General features: G+C 43.0%; 1 protein-coding gene across 4 annotated transcripts in view; it reads right to left on the minus strand.

Annotated features, from left to right (window-relative positions):
• The window catches only part of PLD1 (phospholipase D1), a 198,841-nt gene that overhangs the window by 163,870 nt on the left and 13,798 nt on the right, over positions 1 to 21,173 (minus strand). The window contains exon 2 of one of the 4 annotated variants that reach the window (XM_082688748.1): positions 18,409 to 18,563. The exons of the other annotated variants lie outside the window; for them this stretch is intronic. Coding sequence (XP_082544874.1) covers positions 18,409 to 18,413 — 5 coding nt within the window. The 5' untranslated portion in view covers positions 18,414 to 18,563. The remainder of the gene's footprint in view (positions 1 to 18,408; positions 18,564 to 21,173) is intronic. 4 annotated transcript variants of the gene reach the window in all.

Raw genomic sequence — 21,173 nt, forward strand, 5'->3', positions numbered from 1 at the left:
GCCCAGCAAGGGGATTTTGCTTCCTTCCAGGCTTCCATCTCCAGGCAAAGCTAACAATTTATTTGGATTCTTTGCTCCAAGCTCTTTTATTTTGTTCTCATTGGTGATCCAGAGTGTGTTACCAAATTTACAGTATTTCAACTATTTAATTTTCCTTTGGCTATAACCAGAACAGAAGCCTGTACTTAAGCAATTAGTTTGAAATTAGATAGATAAGCTAAAACAATGTGCTCTCTGTTCTCTGCTAACTGTGCCCGCTAACTGGCGTTCATTATTTAATCTGTGACGCGTGTTGCCAGGGCTGCATTAGTAACAACGCGGCTTATTGTCTTCACATCCATTCTCTATTCTGCAACATTTGTCATGGCTCATATCTATATTTTATTTATTTTGCTTCCTTCACAGGGTCATTTTCTTAACTGCTACCAATTGCTCTAAACTATATTCTAACCCCCAAAAGGCAATGACGTTTTGGAACTCAGTAATGAGAAGAAACTTAAGGTGCAAGTATAGACACCCTTTTAGATTACTGCAAACTTACACAAAATTGTATCATTAAAGCAGATTTTATTTTACAGTCGACTAAATAACCTATCTTTAATTTTTTCTTATAACCTGATCAATTCACAGATTACTTGGCATCTTCTCATATAATGGCATGTGGTTCCTTTTTCACAATGGGGCTTTATATGACTGATGTAATATGGTCTTCTGAAAAAAACCCACAGAAGTTGACTATTTCTTAACATGTGTATTAAAACATAAATTAATATGCTTATTAATGGACCTTTAATTTCTAAGGTCCCTATTCCTTCTTTCCATAATAAGGACCCATAGTTAAAGTGGTTACTTGCCTTCTACTCACATTAGAATGGGAATTAGAATGGGAATTCTTGTGGGTGAAAACAGAAGTTTAAAATTGGTTTATAGACCCCGGGAACAGAATGGACCCCTCCTGCTCTTGCCTCTCCATGGACACGTGGACATGTTGGATACACAGAGTCAGCATAGCCACCCACTCTATGTGCTGTGAAGAGTAGTATCCTGGCCACCTGCACGGGGGTTGGGGGGAGAAGGGACTGAAAGCAAGCCTGTGATGTTACCTTCTGTCCTAACCACCCAGAAGCACTTGCGCTTGCCCAATCTAAGTAGCTGGAAGGATCCCCGTGCCCTGGCAGTTCCTGTCGCCTGAAGCCACCTGCTCTTGTTCCTACCCTGTTTTCTTTACATTGCTCTCAGACAGCTTCCTCATTATACTTCTTCCACCAGTCACAAAGGTTTGGTCAATTTTTCACACTCCCTAATTCTTCCCCGATTCGGGTTTATGTCATTGCTCCACCTGTGATGCCTTTCTCCTTCCCAACCAGTAAAAGAGTGAAACACTCCCCAGCTTTTCTAGAAGCAACCCAAATCCACATCCTTTGCAAATCCTTCTCAGATCACCTGGGATTAGGGAAAAAAAAAATCGTTTTTATTTATCACACCTAGAACAATCAGCAGCAAACATGTTAGACAACTAATCATGCCTGATGAAGTTCCCATTGTTGTCTGGACTGCTTATTTAAATATCCTATGGCATCTAATTTTTCACATAGTTGTATCTGTTTCCTGTAACTAATTTACCAATAACATCAGATCATAGGTTACACCTCTAAAATCGACCATTGTAGAAAGCATACACCAGGCAAATTAATTTTACCTTATATAGCATTCATATCTATTTGCTGATTATGAGACTTAATTCATTTATATTTTTAAATAGTAATTATAATAACAGCTATCACCACACTATCTTACTATACACGATATTTTTATGATGTTCACATCTGCCCTATGAGGTAGATAACCATTATTTTGCCCATATCTCAGATGAAGAAAATGGGGCCAACAAGGTTAACTTGTTCATAGTCATCCATTCTACATATATTTACTGAGCACGCATTATGTGACAGGCATTGTTAATAGCATTTAATGATTCCAAGGAGAAATTCCCTTTCCTCAGGGAACTTGTATTCTATTGGGACAGACGGACTACCAACAAATAAATACCGAACCAGATAATGCTAAGTGCTAGGAAGAAAACCAAAGCAGGGTGAGGGACTGGAGAGTGATCATCAGGTAGGAGGCACACTCCTGAGGTAGGGTAGTCAGAAAAAGCCTCTCTGGGGAGATGACACTTAAACAGAGACCTGAATGGAATAGTGTAACAATCCATGTCATTATCTGGGGGAAAGGTCCCAGGCAAAAGAAACAGAAACAGCAGAGGCCCTGAGGTCAAAACAAGCTTGGAGTGTTCAAGAACCACAGAAAGGTCAGTGCAGTCAGCACCCTCTGAAAGAGAGAGCAACAGAAGAGAATGAAGTCAGAGAGATAACAGGGAGGTCTGATCATATAAAGCTCTGTAAACCATTGCACTGTTTCCACCCCCCCAAAATATAATGGAAAAGCTCCAAAAGGTTTTTAATCAGGGGAGTGAAATACTGTGACATTTTAAAACATTATTCTATGTTCAGCTAAAGAACAGACCAAGAGAAAGCAGATTACGTAGAATCCCACAGTAAACCCCGTGGGGGATGTTGGTAGCTTGGACTGAAATGACGGCTTTGTAGGGAGATCTAAGGTATACTGTGAAGATAGAGCCAAGAGAACATTCTATGAGGGTTGTCAGTCTTCTGTGTGGGATGTAAAAGAAAGATGTCAAGGGAAATTCTAAGACGGGCATATAAGTAAGCAACAGGGATAAAAGTCCAAATACTGAACTGGAAACACAGTGGGTGGTGGAGAGTAAGGAAGAGCAGTATGTTTTAGAGGAAAATCAAGAGTTCCTTTTTGCATGGATTAAGTTTGATACGCTTTATTTAAGATTGTATTATTTATTGAGAGAGAGAGAGAGCACATGCAAGTGGAGGGAGGAGGAGAAGGAAAGGGAGAGAGAGAATCTCAAGCAGACTCTGTGCTGAACATGGAGCCTGACACAGGGCTCGATCCCATGACCCTGAGATCATGACTTGAGGTGAAATCAAGAGTCAAGACACTTAACAGGCTGAGTCCCTGATAGACCTTTTAGATACCCAAAAGGGGATCAGTAGGATGTTGTATCTGTAAGTCTGGGGTTTGGCTATATAAGGCCAGGATTCTGAACGGAGATATAAAATTGGGAATCCCGTGGCTTTAAATAACATATTTACGCCATCTGACCTATTGAGGATGGACAAAGCACAGGAGGTTAGAACTGAGGCTCAGGACCTTCTAACATCTAAATGTTAGGAAGAAGAGAAGGATATAGCAAAGGAGACCAACACAGAGCAAATGGGAAGAAAAGAGGAAACGCATGAGGAGACAGAAGCCAAGTGAAGAAAATGCTTCAAGTATAAAGTGACCAGTTATGTCAAGGCAGCTGAGAAATGAAGAAAGAGGAAGACTGAACTTGCCACTGGATACAGCAACATGGAGGTCACGGTGATGAGACAAGAGTGGTTGCAGGGGAACTGGGCACAAAAACCTAAATGGAGTGAGTTCAAATGAGAATGTGACTACATGACGTTGCTGAGAGAAATTAAAGATCTAAATAGTGGATATATCATATTGATGATGATAAAAACTAAATATTGTTAAGAAGTCAGTTTTCACAAAGTGACTAACAGATTCAGTAATTTTTTTTTAAAGATTTTATTTATTTATTTGACAGAGAGAAATCACAAGTAGATGAAGAGGCAGGCAGAGAGAGAGGAAGGGAAGCAGGCTCCCTGCTGAGCAGAGAGCCCGATGCGGGACTCGATCCCAGGACCCTGAGATCATGACCTGAGCCGAAGGCAGCGGCTTAACCCACTGAGCCACCCAGGCGCCCCCAGATTCAGTAATCTTAATCATAAATATCTCACTGGACTTTTCTTTAGAAATGGACAAGCTGATTCTAAAATGTGTGTCGAAATGCAAATGACCTAGAAGAGCCAAAGCAATCATAAAAAATAAGACCAAAGTTGGAGGGCTTATACTACCTGAATTTAAGGCTTTGACTAGTAAGTCTACAGTGTGATACTGACAAGGAATCAACAGATGAATGAGACAGGACAGACCCACATTTATATGGGCATTCGAATTTTCACAAACCAACAGAAAAAGCCAATAAAGGAAAAAAGGATCTACAACTGATGCTAAAACACCTAAATTCCTGTATGACAAAAATAAATAAATCTTGTCCCTTAACCTTGTACCATGTATAAAAATTAATTTCAGATGGATCAGAACCCTAAATGTAAATGCTACAGCTGTAAAGTTTTTAGATATGACACAGAAAGGAATAAACACAAAGGGAAAAAAAATTAGACTCCATCAAAGTTAAAAATTTCTGTTCATCAAAAAGACACCATTAAGAGAATGAATAGGTAAATCTCAGCCTGGAAGAAAACATATGTAAATATATGTAAATCATATATCTGCCCAAGGACTTCAGTAAAAAGAGAGCAAAATATCTGATGGGAGACTTCACAGAAGAAGATAAACTAATGATTGATAAGCACAGGGAAAAAATGCTCAATGTTAATATTTATCAAAGAAACTTGGGGCGCCTGGGTGGCTCAGTGCGTTAAAGCCTCCGCCTTCGGTTCAGGTCATGATCTCAGGGTCCTGGGATCGAGCCCCACATCAGTACCTCAGCTCAGCAGGGAGCCTGCTTCACCACCAACTCCCCCTCCCGCCGCCTGCCTCTCTGCCTACTTGTGGTCTCTGTCAAACAAATAAATAAATAAAATCTTTAAAAAAAAAAAAAAAAAGAAGAAAAGAAATTTAAATAAAAAGCACAAGGAGATATCACTACATACATAAGCACCAGAATGGAGAAAATCTAATGCTGGCAAGAAAGTAGAACAATCAGAATTCTGACAGACTGTTGGTCCAAGCGTAAAACAATTCAACCATTTTTTTTAAAAGTTCTGGCAGTTTCTTATAGAACTAAACATATACCTACCCCATAACCAAATAATTTCATACCTAAGTGTTTAGTCAAGAGAAAAGAAAACACATACACAAAAAAGACGTTTGTGTTTGTTCATGGCAGGTTTATTCGTAATAGCCCAAACTGGAAAGCGCTCAGGCATCCATCAAAAAGAAAAAAAAAAAAAAAAAAAAAAACAAGAAACAACTGTGGCATAAACAATGGGAAAATAATTAGCAATAGAATACCAAATGACGGAATGACACGGAGCAACAGAAAGGCATGAAATACACATGACATGGATGAATCTCCAAAATATTACGCTGGGTGAAAGAATTTACAAAAACGAGTACATCCTGGAGCATGCGGGAACTTTCTGTGGTGACGGTCATATTCCATGCCTTGATAAGGGTCTGGATTGCAGCAGTGGTGTGTGCATTCATCAGAACTCTGAGTGGTTCACTCCAGATCCGTGCAGTTCAGTGTATATAAATTTTACCTCAAAAGAGAAAATGATTAAACAAATACTGACCTGAATTTAACTGGAGAGATTAGGATAGACTCTACTGATGCCTGCAACTTAGTTTAAAATGTATCCAAACATAAGATGTATTGATCAGAGGATAGGGGATGGACAGATGGCAAGATGTGCATTAAAGCAAATAAGACAAAACAGAATCTAGGTGGTTTTAAACTTAGAATTCTTTCAACTTTTCTATATGTTAGAAAATATTCATAATAAAATGCTGGGCAGGGGAGAGAGTAAAAGATAAGGAATTGGAGGCAGTGAGAGCAGACAATTCACTCAAAAGAGTTTTGTTTTAAAGAGGAACAGAGCGGGGTGTCTGGGTAGTGGTGTCCGTTAAGCGCCCAACTCTTGGTTTCAGCTCAGGTCCTAATCTCAGAGTTGTGGGATCAAGCCCCGAGTCGGGCTCCGCTCCCTGCCCGAAGTCTGCTTAAGATTCTTTCTCTCCCTCGCTCTGTGCCCCTCTCCTGCCCTCACCCTCTAAAATAAATGAATCTTTAAAAAAAAAAAAAAAAAAAGAGGAACAGAGAGGTAGGGCAAAGCTGGTGAGAGACAAAGGATTAAAAGGTGTCTCTTTAAAGAGGAGACGTATCATAGAATACTTGAATAGTAAGAATGACCCAGCAAAACGAGTAAGGAGGATGAAGCCAGTGGGAGAATCCTGATTGGAAACCACGTTCTGAACAGACAAGAGCACAAGACGTGGTTGAACAGGGCTAAGGGGACCTCCCAGGAGCACAGAGAGCTCATTCACGGCAAAGAGCGGGCCTTTGGGGGACAGAATTATGTGTGAAGACAGAAGGATTTGGCAGTGGGGAGAGGAGGTGCTGCTCTTCTGACTGCTTCTAGTTTCCTAGTGAAGTAAGCAGCAGAATCATTAGCAGATAGAGAGACAAGAGGAGATATTAGAGGTTTGAGCACAGAGGCAAAGGTGTGAAATAGCCACTTGGGAGAGGGAGAGAATGAATTTACTGGGAAATGTGGTAGGATGGCCAGAGAGTGCTGCGTGTCACTGGAGAGGGTGGACTGGTCATTTTAATGTCATCAGGGGAGTGTGTGTGTGTGTGTGTGTGTGTGTGTGTGTGTGTGTTTCCCAGGTACACTCAGCTGTTTGGAAGAGGAGTGCAGAGTAATACCGGTTCAAACCCAATTTTTGCCAGGATTGGGTTTTGCAGGGAGTAAGGCAAAGGGAGGAGAGGGGCAACACACTGATCATAGACAAAAAGGTGAGAAGGGGAAAGGCAGAACACAAGGATCCCTGATGGAAAACAAAAAGGTAGCTGTCAAGGGCGAGAGGTAAAAATCAATCTGGGGATATCAGAAGTGAGCAGAAAAACTGGTAAAGTGTAGAGCTGGGATTTGAACCCACATGTCTGACTCCTGTGTCCACTCTCCTAACTGTAACACTCTCCAGCATCTTCAGCCCTGTGGCCTCTATAACTCTCTGCACTTAGTGTATGAACCAATTTGGTCTAAGAGTCTTACAGACCATTTGCCCTCATTTGCTGAAACATAGTTTCTATAGAAATGTTCTTCCTTTTCTTTTTTTTTTTAAGATTTTTATTTATTGGATAGACAGAGATCACAAGTAGGCAGAGAAGCAGGCAGAGAGAGAGAGAGGAAGGGAAGCAGGCTCCCAGCTGAGCAGAGAGCCCAATGCGGGGCTCGATCCCAGGACCGTGGGATCATGACCTGAGCCGAAGGCAGAGGCTTTAACCCACTGAGCCACCCAGGCGCCCCAGAAATGTTCTTTATTTTCATGGAATGGGAAATACAAGACAAAGAGTTGGTATGATTTTCCATCCCGACTATTGACTGGGAGATAAAAATTTATTCTCCTGTCTCTTAACACATGCCTTCTGGTCTAATATTTCCCACTCCTAAGGAGAATGAGATGCTATTTGGAACAAAATAAATAGAACATTAGAAGGATTTGAAGAAACTAGAGTCGAAGTAATTATTTCAAAAGAAGTTATTTTAAAAACATTTAAGCCCTGGGGCGCCTGAGTGACTCAGTCAGTTAAGTGTCTGACTCTTGCTTTCAGCTCAGGTCATGATCTCAGGGTTATGGGATGGAGCTTGGATCAGATTCCACGCTCAGTGGGGAGTCCGCTAGGGTTTCTCTCTCCCTCCCCTCTGCAACTCCCCCTACTCATACCTGCACACACTCTCTCAAATCAATAAACAAAATCTTTTTAAAAATTTAAGTCCCCTCACTCTCAAGGAAAAAAAAAAAAAGATGCTGTGACTCCTTCAGGCATTCAGAATTTTAGATGGACTGCTAACTGGAATTTTGAGAGACTGTTTTAAGGTCCCACACACTCACTAGCATTTAAGCACTACAGGGAAAAGTCCAGATTCCCTAGCCTGGCCTTCCGCTATTCAAGCCCAGCATTTACCACCTCCCCTCCCCTGCACAAACATCATGTCCCAGGCAGGTGAACACCCCTTCTGCCTACAAGACCCCTCCAGCCTCACCTCTGAGCTTCTGTTCTTCCTGCTCCCTCTACCCAGTTCACCCCTTCCACCTGCCCAACCTCTGCCCATGCACATCCTCTCACACTTCAGGTTCCAGCTCAAACACAGACTCTACGCCACACGGGGACCACAGCCCTCTGGGACAGCCAGCGCTCTACATTTGATCTCTTCAGATGTCTATTTAGTCGTATCCTTAGCATAGCTATTGGGTACCTATAGAATCTATCTCCTTCCCGAGAATCATCTAGTATCCCAACCTGGAAAGCTCCATAATTTATCTTGTATTGGACTCTGAATGCCTCACACTGTGCCTGGCATACTAATGAACCAATAAACAGCTGTTGACAGGACAAGTAAACATTTTAGAGCCTCTAATCAGGAAAAGTTCCACACAATGGTAGGTGTGTCTATTTTAAGCTCAGCATTCTGTGCCTGATGGTAAGTTAACTTAGAGGTCCAGATTTCTGAATTGTGGGCTATGGCCAAGTCATCATTCAAAAAGTTTACCCCAGGGGTGCCTGGGTGGCTCAGTGGGTTAAAGCCTCTGCCTTCGGCTCAGGTCATGATCCCAGGGTCCTGGGATGGAGCCCCGAATCGGGCTCTCTGCTCAGCAGGGACCCTGTTTCCTCCTCTCTCTCTGCCTGCCTCTCTGCCTACTTGTGATCTCTGCCTATCAAATAAATAAATAAAATCTTAAAAAAAAAGTTTACCCCAACTTAAATGTCCATCGCGAGGTTCTAACTATGTATGTACCTCACCTGTATAATAGCATTGTCCAACAGATGCAATGCGTGAACCAAAAATGTGAAAACCACATATGTCATTTTAAATTTTCTAGCAGTCACATTAAAAGGTAAAAGAAACAACTGAAAATAATTTAATGACATTTCATTTAACTGAATTTGTCCAACAATACAAGGTAATTTCAACATCTGATTCATATGAAAGTTATTAAGGAAATGTTTTACATTTCTTTTGTTCCCAATCTTTGAAATCCAATGCACATTTTACACTCAGAATACACTTCGGTTTGGACTGGCCACATTTCCAGTGCTTTACAGCCACACGTATCTGTACCAAACTGGACAGCACAGATCTGGAATATCCTGAAGGACAGAGGCTGCTTCTTTTCAGCCCCACGGTCTCCACAGTGATTTCAGTACCGCAAGCATGTAAACTCAAGTGTGTAAAAGGACCATGCTGGCACAGCATGGACCAGGCTTGCAAGCTGGCAAGGACCAGGCTTGCAGCATAAAGGGTTCAACAGCTGCCAGCTACCGCTCCTTTACGTGCAACAGATGCTTAAGAAATGCCTCTGGGGAAAAAAAAAAAAAAAAAAGAAATGCCTCTGGGATTGAACTTCCCAGGTGGAAACGGTGCTACCTTATTAAGGCCATCAGGCTACTCCCCAAGGACCCCTGTGACCCTAATGTGATCTCATGGCACCTTTTCATAGTATAAGAATATTTTACTCACCAACAAACTATGAACAACATGGAAATTATAGCTTCTTAAATGAATAGTATCCTGGTCTTCATCGGGCCCCCATGAGTTTAGTTTCTAGCAAATGTCTAGGGTTCATTGACCCCTGATGAATTCATGAAAGTGGATTTCTGAAGCTGCAAAGCTGAAGAAAATATTCAGGAAGCTAGAACCATGGAGGAGTCGATCTAAACTGACAGGGCAGACCGACCCAACCCTGCGTTCCTGCATCAGAGATTAGTAAAGCAACTGAGTGACCAAAGCAGTTACGCAGGTCTTGAATTTTGAAGGAATTAGAATAGGGTAAACAAGTAAGAATCCTAAAAATAACCTAACATAATTAAACACTATTTAAGAATTCAAAAGGCATTTCAGAATCTCTTAAGCATCAAAGCAACATTATTATCATAAATTTATATTGGATGGCACCATAAAACTTGTTAATTTAAGCATTCATGTTGCCTGAGCTTCTGTGATATTTGATTACATACTCAAAATGCAAATGAACAAGTCTATTATATAGATACACACATAGATAACACATACATAATACAAAGCTCGACCTGACAAAATTTCGACGAGAATAGGTATCACGGGAATTTCCCTAGCATTCTGGGGTCAAGAGAATACATCATACAACACATGCATTGCCTTGTGGTTATGTCTCCTGCTAATTCACTCCCTTTATTAGTAGGTCATCATTGCATAAAATCTTCTCTCCTCTGTCCACTCATTCTTTGCGCCTTGTATGTTCACTCACAGCACCCATGCAGTCGTTCACCAAATTGTTGTGAGTGCACATTTCCAGCAGAATGCTAAGCCCCCAGCGCACAACAGAGAATGAGTCAGTGTGGTCTTGGCCCTGGGGAAGCTTACTGTTGAATTCTCACTGCTTATTCTGCTTTTCCATTGTTAGCCTCCCTCCGAGAAGCCCAAGGCTGCTGGCCAGGGCAGAGGTACCCACTAACAGGAATCTGGCTGGAGTTTTACGGACTCCGTACCATAAATCAGGCTGTCTGGTGAATTTCCTTCCTTAGAATGTGGTCATCTGTGTTCAACACAGACTGACTTTCCAAATTAGTTATGTTGAAATGGTCTATCTGCACTGAGTATCTTCCCCCTTTTTCCTTAAGAGCAAATTATTTTCCATTGGTAATTCCTGCTGTTTGGGCTTTTTTTTTTTTTCGTTTTTGTTTTTGTTTTCATTACATAAAAACCTGGGTGCCCCCAAGTGGCTAAAGCTTCTCTCACATTGACCGACCGAACAAAATGCAGCACCCCAGAAAAATCTCACAACCATAATATTAACCCAAGTGAATTTATACCTCAGGAAAGAAATCTAAAGTATATTTGCTTATGTTATAATTTATTTGATGTCAACATGCCTGGAAAATAAAATTAAGGACATTTTTCCCTTTTTAATGTTCGCGGTATGGCATTCGTGTTCATGGTGTTTAACGTTCACCAGGTGGTGTGTATGTGGGGGGGGGCAGTTCCAGGATAAACAGGGGGGGGCTGATGCGGGCTGAGGGCAAACACCTTCTATGAAGCAGCAAATTCACAGTGCCTGGTTACTCATTTGGGAAAAGGGTCTCTTCTCTAATTAGCTAACAAAATTCCGATAATACAAGAATTAATTTGGATTTAGAAAAAGAGAAAAAGATTTTTTTTTTTTTTAGAAAACCTGTTGTGACCATCAGCGTGAAGAACTGTGGTTGTGACTGCATCTGCACTTTCTCTTTGCAAGAACTAAAGGCAGGATACGTGGACCTGTAAACCGAGGAGATGCCTAATAGACAGAAGCAGGAGGATCCGTTTACCCGCCACCGCGGAGAAACCAGGCCGGGTCCACAGGCTGACAAGGCTGGCCGGGGCGGTGGCAGGCATGAACTTTCCCGTCATACCCAAGAGTCCCAGATCACTCACAGCTGAATTCATTCAGTCAGCACGTCAATAAACCACACAGCTCGCCTCTGGTTTTCTAACAGTCTGTCGCTCATTAACTCCCCAAATGAAAACCAAAACCAACAGACAAAAAACACACAGCAACAAATAGAACAGAATGACAAACTTCTATTACACATTCTTTGGATTGTTAAAACAGTTTTCATGTCCCCTGAACGCTGACTCAGGAAAGTACTGTCTAAACGACGACCGAACTCAGTTCAGGCCTAGACAAAATAGCTTTGACACATTCGCTGACCTGGGGTCCTCCGGGTCTACAAAAACACGTCACGGCTGTAGACGCTCACACTCATTAGAATTCCATTTCAATACTTCAGCTGCCAAGTCCAGTGATCGGTCTGCGCTTAAATTCTCTGTGGCCGTTACAGGGGTTGGCTGGCATCCATTCATAAGACTACTTGTTTGAATTTTCTCTCTCCGTTCCAGGATCTACCGAATTCCTACTCTCTGCTGGGCACTCTGCTAGGCACTGAGGATTCAAAAATGAGTAAGGCAGTCCTCAAAAAGCTTGCAGACCCATGGAGGAGGCAGTCTAGGCAGGCCAACAACAAACATATACTGGGCCCCAGCACAGTTGTGCACGAAAGGAGGGGACAGAAGTGGTTCAGCATGCAGGACAATGGGTGGTCAGGGAAGATTCCAGAACTGCATATGATGTTTCTATGTAGAAGTGGACGAGGGAGGAAGGGCATCTTAGCCCCAAAGCTGCAGAGCACATGGTATATATTTGCTCTGGTAGTGAAACTCCTGGGCCGGGGCTGAGAGAGAGAGAGAGAGAGAGAGAGGATGTGTGTGTGAAGTCACGTGACTGCCTCGTTGCAAAAGGTCTTGCTTTGGCCCAAATGTTTAAATATCCCCCCCAAAACTCCTAGGCTGAAATCATAACCACCAAAGACAATGAAGTTAGGAGACAGGACTTGGGGAAGTTCTTATGTCTCACACTTTGTTTTAGATCCTTCATCTATGAGGCTACAAATCTTTATCAGCGCTATGTACCAGACGCAGTACTAGACATGGTACTGGGGAGACGGGCAGCAAATGAATCAAGACATCTGCTCTACCAGGGCCGGCGTCATGAACAGCAGCGGGGTCGGGGGGAGGCCGCAATGACGGACATCTAACACAGAGCCCAGCAGAAACGGCAGAGCACGGGATGCAGGGCAGGGCTCTCTTTCCGAGAGACGGTCGGGGAAGGCCTCTCTGATAGATGGTGATTAAGGAGAGAATAAGAAGGAAGGGAGGATGCAAACCGCACCGCAGCAGAAACCCTTCAATTCCTAGCTCACTAACTGCAGCAACACTCACTGCACTTCCCAGAACCTATGTCCGCTTCTTGGAAGACCCCAGTAACTCGGCTCCTATCCGCTCTTACACCAACCCCTAGGAAAACCTGGGTTTCTCATGGGATGCTCAGATGTGTTCTCCAGATCTGTGGTCCCTTCCGTTCTGCAAATTCACACTTCTGGGATCTCCACACATGGGGTCTTAGAGCTCCCGCAGCTTCGTGCCTCCTGGCCTAGCAGGGATCTTACCAATCCCTCCCCCGACCTGACCACAAGGTTTCCAACAAAGTCTCATTGGACACTAGCCAGCCACCGAGGAAAGTTCGATAAATATTTGTTGAACAAATGAATGAAAGCCCTGATTCTGAATTACATCGGAGGGAAAAATATACTTAAATTTGGTAGAAAATCCCATAATGAAGGCCTTATGTGTAGTCTTTTCACAAAATTAAGCTCAACTGTTTGCAGCTCTGCCCTTACCAAGTCAGCAACTTCTGTTTTGAAGTGAATTGAAATCAGATAACCGAACTAAGTCTTCCAAACTCTTCACTGTCTTAAGATATTCACAACTATACTTAATATAAAAAAATATAGCAGTTCTGGAATTAGTGGTGATTAATTCAAAGCTTTGTGAATATACTAAAAATCACTGAATTGTACACTACAAAGGTGAACTTTATAGTGTGTCAGTCATATCTCAATAGAGATTAGAGCTCTCAATAGAGGCATTATTTTTAAAAAGAATATAGAGAACTTTTCCAATAAAAGACTAATGAGCATCTGAGTCGCATCAGGAAAAACAAATCTGCAGTGCTACTAATTTTTCCTTTAGTTACAAAGTTATTTTTAATTCAAATAAAGAATGAAAGGCACCATTCATATCTCTATATACAGAAGACGGAAAAGGTGCAGATGAGAAAAATGATCTGTGCAATTCAAAAATTAGACATCTTGCCATAACAGTTTAAAAACAAATTTTAAGTTCTGTTCATTTTGATAAGCTCGCGATGGCTGATGAGCCTCATATCCCTTTCCTTAGTTAATGAAAACATCAAGTCTTAATGATCTACAAAAAAGAAAGAGGGAAAACAAAGCAGAAAAATAATTAAAATGCACAATACGAGGCTCTGACTAGCTACCAATGATAGATCAGTCCACCTTCCTCCAAAACATCGGAAATTAGAAAATATTGATTTGTTTTCAGCCCTGCTCTCTCTAGATGACAACCAAGTCATGGTATGTGATGGCTTTGGGATGTGTCAGATTGGCTAGCCGAAACTCCAGGTCCCAGAATTACCTTTCTTGTATGTTTTCAGCACGGATTGGCGGCAAGGAACATTCTGTCTCCAGTGCTGAGCGCCGAGCGCTGGAGGAAAGAAGGGAGGCAGCGGCCTTTTGCAGTATACACACACCTTTCCCCAGTTATTCAATCACATACTAATTTATTTGCTAATATAATGCTGCTATGAAGGGATCTTGCAGCCGTAATTAAGGCATTTCATCAGCTGACTTTAGTCAAAAGAAAGATTATGATGCTGAGTAAGACTGAGGGAATGAGCTGGGAGCTCTTTTGTTTTTTTTTTTTTTTAAGATTTTACTTATTTGACAGAGAGAGATCACAAGTAGGCAGAGAGGCAGGCAGAGAGAGAGAGAGAGAGAGAGAGGAGGAAGCAGGCTCCCCGCCCAGCAGAGCCAGATGCGGGACTCAATCCCAGGACCCCGAGATCATGACCCGAGCTGAAGACTCAGGCTTAACCAACTGAGCCACCCAGGCACCCCAAGCTGGGAGCTCTTTTAAAAAAAGGCTTATACCCTGCAGGAATTCAGAGATTCCAAGCTTCAGCTCCTGTTCCTGAAGATCCAGTCTGCTTACAACAGACTCTTCTTGACTGCCTGAATTTCAAAATCCTTATGGATTTAAAGCATGCTTTGCAAGCCCCACAACTGAGCACGCCAAATCCTTGGAATAAATCCTTTAATCCATATAGCTGACTAGCTCTGCCTCTATGGTAAACCCTGACTGGTTCATGACACTGGAGTGACTACTGTTGAGAAGACGGAGGATGACCGCTTGGCATGGACTCATCTAGAAAGAAACTACAGAATCTTACTCTTCCATAAGCCCCCTCCCAATCTCTTGCAATAATGACCAGGAGAACAGAAGATCAGAAATCTCATCAAAAGATGAGATTTATAACAATTTAGGGACGGAGTGAATTGAACACAATGCCACAGCTAGGCCACCATGCTTCGGCTCTGGCGGATGAGATGTACATGCAAGAGTGACAGAAATCTGGTGTAGGTCCTTGGGACACAGCAGGCCTTTCTTCCCCCTCTTCAGCCTCTCCCTGCTCTGTAAATGGGAGGTTTGGAGCTCCAGCAGCCATCCTTGACAAGCGCCACAACCTGGAGAGGGCAGACTGAAGAGCTGGATAGAGCCACCAGCTGGGGGGACCTGCAACCATCATGCCAGGTCACAACTGCCTACTTCCAAACTGCTTTTTACATGACAAGCAAAGCCACCATTGAGGGGTGGGGGAGGGTCTCTGATACCTGCAGCTAAACACAATACCTAACTCATCCAAGGAATTTTTTCTCTAGTTTTCCTATTCCCATAGCAGTCAACTAACACACCCATGTCGATGAATTATAAGGACTAGCCATATTTAATCCCACCCACTGCTGTGTGCATGGGGACACACTGAGTGTTTAAGAGGATTAGAGCAGACAGCTACAGTAGAAGTCCATCCTAATCTCTTCATGCGTCTACGCTTGGGCAAAAGAATATGAGAACATTTTCGCAGTCTGCAATAAATGTCTTCCCAAAGCCACTAACTTGGATTCCCATGGAGTAGAATTTCATATGGCAAGCCTGTGGTCGCATCCAAATTCACTCATTCGACAGATTTCTGATGTAGAAAATTCATTCTGCTATCCCTTTAGATAGGCTGTCTTTTCATGGTGGAGTCCTCTAATTTCACCCTAACCAACAACCCCTGAACACGTCTGGGTAGATTTTTTGCTGAATGCACACTGCACAGTCACCTCAAAGCCTATAATTCAGTTCAGTCACACCGGGCTTTCTGGATGCTCAAGAACAGAACCACCAACGGTGCCACACACTTTTGGTGGTAACCTTGCCTGCTCAAGCTCCCCTGGTTCAATCTATCATGAAGAAGAAATTGCCTGACACACAAGGTCGCTGACAACTATGAGAGAAAAAAAAATACCAGGCCTGTGACCAAGGGGAAAATGAAGTAATTAATATAGAAAACAGTAAGAAACATCAAACAGGAATAAGTTGACCTTTCCCTTTAGCTTAAAGTAAGTTTGTTTACTCCTCGAACGGACTCTAAAAGGCCAGATCAAAGTATTGACCTGGTGCAAAAGTGTCATATGTCTTCCTCACCCTGGGTCATTTATGATAACTGCAGAGTCTCTGACTCTTTTTCTTAGAGGGAGGAAGGGGGCCAGTGAGCATAATCATAACTCTGAAGAGATACACTTGGGAAACTGCGCGCGTGAACACAATGGGCCAAACTGTTCCCAGCATGCGCCTCAGCTCCTTTGTGCCATTTCCTTCTGTCAGAGTTCCCTGGACACTCCTCCCTGCCCGGTTCTTGGACCCCGGACCGCTGACCCCATTCCTGAATACTGGTGCTCCCTGGGATTCTGAGCTCTACCTGTCAACGTCTCTCATCCCACCTCCTCATGGGAGGAGCGCCCCAGACCCGGCCTCACCAACTTTCTGACTCGCAATACCACCACTGCTCTCCTCTCTTTCTCCCAAATGCCTCCAACCCACTCAACTATTGTTCCACAGGCATCTATTTTATCTAGTTCAAAACTGAACATGATCAAAATCTGCCTTGCCTCTGGATTCCATCCTCCCTCCCTTTCCCACAGCCCCGCCACATACATGCCACAACCCTATCCCACCCTCCGCCATATTCCATGTCTCAGTTCCTGGCTCCACCATGCACCCAGGGGCCATGCCTGCCCTTATTTTTCTACTCAGAGTAGTGGAGGCTGGAGGACCCACAAATGAAATTCACCTACTCTGGGAGTACAGATGGATCAGGGGGCCTGTGGCCTTTAGCCATTCATCTCCACCAGCTAATCTGCAAAGGGGGAAGAGGGTCTTCAGACAGAGAGACCTCTGTGACTTCTAGGGGCCGGGAGAGGGCAAAGGGGCTGTTTCAGGGCCCAGCTCCACAGCAATGGAGACTGGCAGTCAGCAGCTTTGGGAAGGCATGGAGAAAGCTGTCTGCCCCCTAGCCTCTGTGAGTCACGGAAGAATAGCCCGGCAATGTCAGGCTCCTGGACACAAATGCATGCAAGGTGTCTGAGGTACACACCAGGTTCCCATATCTTTCTAGTGCTTCCTCCCTCAGATTTGCAAACTTAGGAAAATAAGGCCAGCAGGTCCATCGTTGGTATGGATCCCATCCTATGGGATCCCATAGCCATGGCGGGGGCAGGCCTCGTCCTTCAATCCCTTTTAACCCATGGTCATCAACCAAGAAGACAAAGCAGAAGACTGCCAAGGGCTCCACAAGCCCAGGTAAGAGGTCTCTCAGACTCCAGGAGCACGTGGAGGAGACTTTCAGTAAAAGTCCTACATAGCCACATTTGAATGCAGACCAGTAAATTCCGTGTTACCTCTATTAACCTGACTTCATTTGAATCCTCATGTTGACAGTCTGAAGGCATTCTCCAAGTCTGTCTTCTTTCACCCCTACTATAACTCAGATAAACGTTTTTTCCCCACACCCTCTTTCAAAATATTTCTACAGATGGCAATCAAGGTGATCTTCTACAACTGTAATTCCCATAGTGTCCAGGCTGGCTCCTCCCGGCTCCTTAGAACTGATCAGTACGTTTTCAAAAATTTTATGACTCAGCTGTTAAACATAGCAATTATGAAATCTTAAATTACATACAAAAAACTTACAGTAAAATAAATCATATTAAATCCACAGATAATAAGTATTCAAAATTCATCACTTTTTTACTACTTTAATACATTTTTACTAATATCTACGTCCTTGAGGTTGTTTAGGTCAATTTTATACTGTGAAATGTGCTACTAGGTGTCTATTCCCTATAACCTGAAGTTGACTGTAATGGGAGTGTTTTCACCTAGAAATTGACAACCCCTATAAGTTATAGTCTGATTTTTGTTTTGTTGATCCTCTGGGCTTAAAATGATGGAGAAAATGTCCATAAAATATTTGGTAGGTATTTTGTGAATAAAATGAAAAGTTGAGGAAATGATTCTTCTAATACCAACCAGTTTACAAAGATGCTTCATGAACAAATGAAGTTCTGGGACACGCCTTCATCATTTCACTTTGATCTTACTCCATGCTCTAACAAGAAAACATCAACTACCCTCTTTCATTAGTTGTAACCACAGGTTGGCTATAAACACAAGAGTTCAGCAAAAACCAAGAGAAACCTGTCAGAATCAAGGAGCTATACGGCCTTTACAATAAAGAAAATCGTATTTTTTATTATTTATGTATAAATTGTGTGCTACACATCCTTTACATCAGGAAACTATATGACCGACACGTACATGTATAGATACACATTTATTTTTCTGGAAAGTTGGTTGTTAAACATTTACCACATAAATCTGCATAAATCTGACTAGGCATTTCCTTTGTTTCAAATCCTTCCATAGCTCTCTACGTCCACCTCTTTTTATGCTCTGCTTCAAATCCTCTCAGACTCACCTCATATTCCCGCCATTGCGATGGCAGCCAGTCCCGTGAAGAATCTGACCAGCTTCATATATGGACAGCCTGACAAGGCCTCTCCAGCCCACGCTGCCCCACACTGCTTCTTGAGGTGCCCATGGGGACCCACCTGGCAGTCAGGTATGCCCAATCTGAAAAAGCAGAGCTGCCTCCAATCAGTGGGAGATGAGAAACAGATAAAAGCTTCTCCCTTCACCCACCCCAGGTGAGCTGTGCTGAGAGACATTTCATAAGACTTCTCTTCAGATCCCCTGGAATCAAGCAAACCAGTTGCTTGTTAATGGCCAACTCAATCACTCCTGCTTCCCAGTGGGACTCTTCCTGGGCCTTCACTCCGGCTCCCAGATAGCATTCCCTAGTAAACCACCTCACACGAGGCTTTCCCATAGGATAGAGTCCACACTCCTTATCTGAGCAGTAATGACCTTTGGAAACTGGGCCTCTAGCTAGCGTGTCATACCCTGGTCACAAGAGAATGGGCATACTCTTTCCCATCCCTGTGGCGTGGCTTTGCTCATCCCTGCTCCCTGCTTATAATTCTGGGGTGTGCAGAGAGGTAGAAAATTCTGTAATTTACTACAACCACAACCTTACAAATGAGGAAATTAAGGCCCAGAGTACAAAAGTCTGGCCCAAGAGGCTTAATGGCTAATTTAAGACAGAACTGAAAGCTCTCCTGGTTTTTATGAGCTTCTATTTCTAGTTCCTAAAGTGTCCATGAATATCTATGTTCTAGTCCTGAAAGTCTACTGAATTATTCGTTTCTACTTTCAATCTCTCAAAATACATGGATGCCCATTTCCCTCTAAACTAACACTTTTTATTGCCTGAGGAATTTTGTCTTCCACTAAAGAAACAGATAGTAATTGACTTTTACTCAGTGGTTCAATCCAGTTCTCCAGCATTTGCTGGAAATTATACAATCACTCATGATAAGTGCAGTGAGGAGACAAAAATGAGTAAGATATGCCTTTTACTCCAAGGAAGTTTATAACCCAGTGGATGAAAGAGAGGACTGTGAGGAAATATATCAGTCTTTGCTGTGATTGTTATAATGGGAGAGCGAGCCAAAAAAGATTTAAAATATCTATACTCTAGTTATTCAAAACATATATAAAGAAACACATGCAGAAGATGTCCACAGGCATAGGATATACAATAGGAGCAAGAACAAGTCAACATACTTAGAAAACTAGAAGTTCAAAAAGAAAGCTATTTACAGATGTAAGTATTTTAAAGCCAATAATCACCCAGGATGAACCAATGAACAAATACATTAGTGCCTGTTACATACAGGCCATTTGCTTCTTATACAAACATATGCTGCAGTGTTTCAGACAACCAGCAACCAAAACACTGGTTACAATCAAACAAAAAGAGACCTCGAAAAGCATCTGGTCCACTGCCCTCCTAAAGAAACCAAGGTTCCACGGGTTCATTTTCTTCTCCAATTTATTTCCCCCGAGGGATCCAGCCACTCCCATTCTTCCCCAACAACTCAAACTTGAATCCTCAATCTCTCTTGACCTTTTCATCTCCCTCATCCCCAGGAGTCAATCAACTCCCACATCTGTGGCTTTTGGGCAGATCCATTCCGTAACTGTATCCCTCCCACCTTGACGCTCCTCTTCAGTCAGGTCCCTGCATGGAGACTGGGCTGCCCAAGTAATTCCTGAAATCACGGTCTCTTCCCAAGCCATTCATCACAGTGCTGGACTTCCTAAGCATGGCTCTGATCATGCTGATCCTTTGCTGACAAAAAAATCCTAAAAATCAAAAACATGTTTGGTTTAATTGCCGAGCTCTCTCATTCTCAGCCCCATCTGTTTCTGGTTGTTCCTTCCCCCACACCAACACTCAGTCCACCTAGGCTAGACTACCCCCTGCTCCCACACTCATCCTGCACTCCCTCTCCCATCCAAAGATGGGATGGTACCATTCCCCAAAATGCCCTACCTGTCAAGGCTTTATCCGCTTGCCAAGATCCTGCTGGACTGCTCCCTCTTCCATTAGGGCTTCCTAGATCTCCAGCTGTTCATTCATCTTTTGACCCACTTCCCCAACCCTGTTTCCAACTGTGCATGACTTATACTTACTTCACAGCATTTAATCTTTGAATTGTGGTTCCTGATGTGTCAGCTAAACCATTAGATCAGTGCTTCTCAAATCATGTCCCCATAACAGCTGCATCAGCATCATCTGGGAACTTGTTAGAAATGCAAATCTCCCACCCAGCCCAGAACTACTGAATCAGAAACTCTAGGGTGAGACCCAGCACTCAGCTCTCATGAGCCCTCCAGAGGATTCTCTTGCGCAGTGGAGTGTGAGAACCACTGACCGAGACTGTAAATCTCCCGAGGATAGTGGCTAGGACTAAGTTAATTCACACCAGTTTCAGAGGCAGGGCCTGCAACAGACAAAAGAGCACTAGTGGAATTTCCGGAAATAAACTGCCCAGGGTCACACTAAGTCACTTGAGGAGACAAAACCAGAACTCAGGTTACCATGAGTATCAGACCAGAGTTCTTTCCAGCACGATCAGTCTCTAATGGTGACTGTAGGCCATTGAAGTTCATGTGTAAGTGTCCATGTGTTGTAGGAAATGCACTTAAATTGCTTAAGAATGACAAATTGTGCAATTAACAAATCAGGTCATTTTCAGTCCCTAACTTCAAAAGGAGGAGTTAGTGGAGCTGGTCCAGGAGGCTTACTTAGAGATGTCGTTCTTATGTAAAGGGAGA

The sequence above is a fragment of the Mustela nivalis genome (genome assembly GCF_964662115.1).
Source record: "Mustela nivalis genome assembly, chromosome: 1".
NCBI lineage: Eukaryota > Metazoa > Chordata > Mammalia > Carnivora > Mustelidae > Mustela > Mustela nivalis.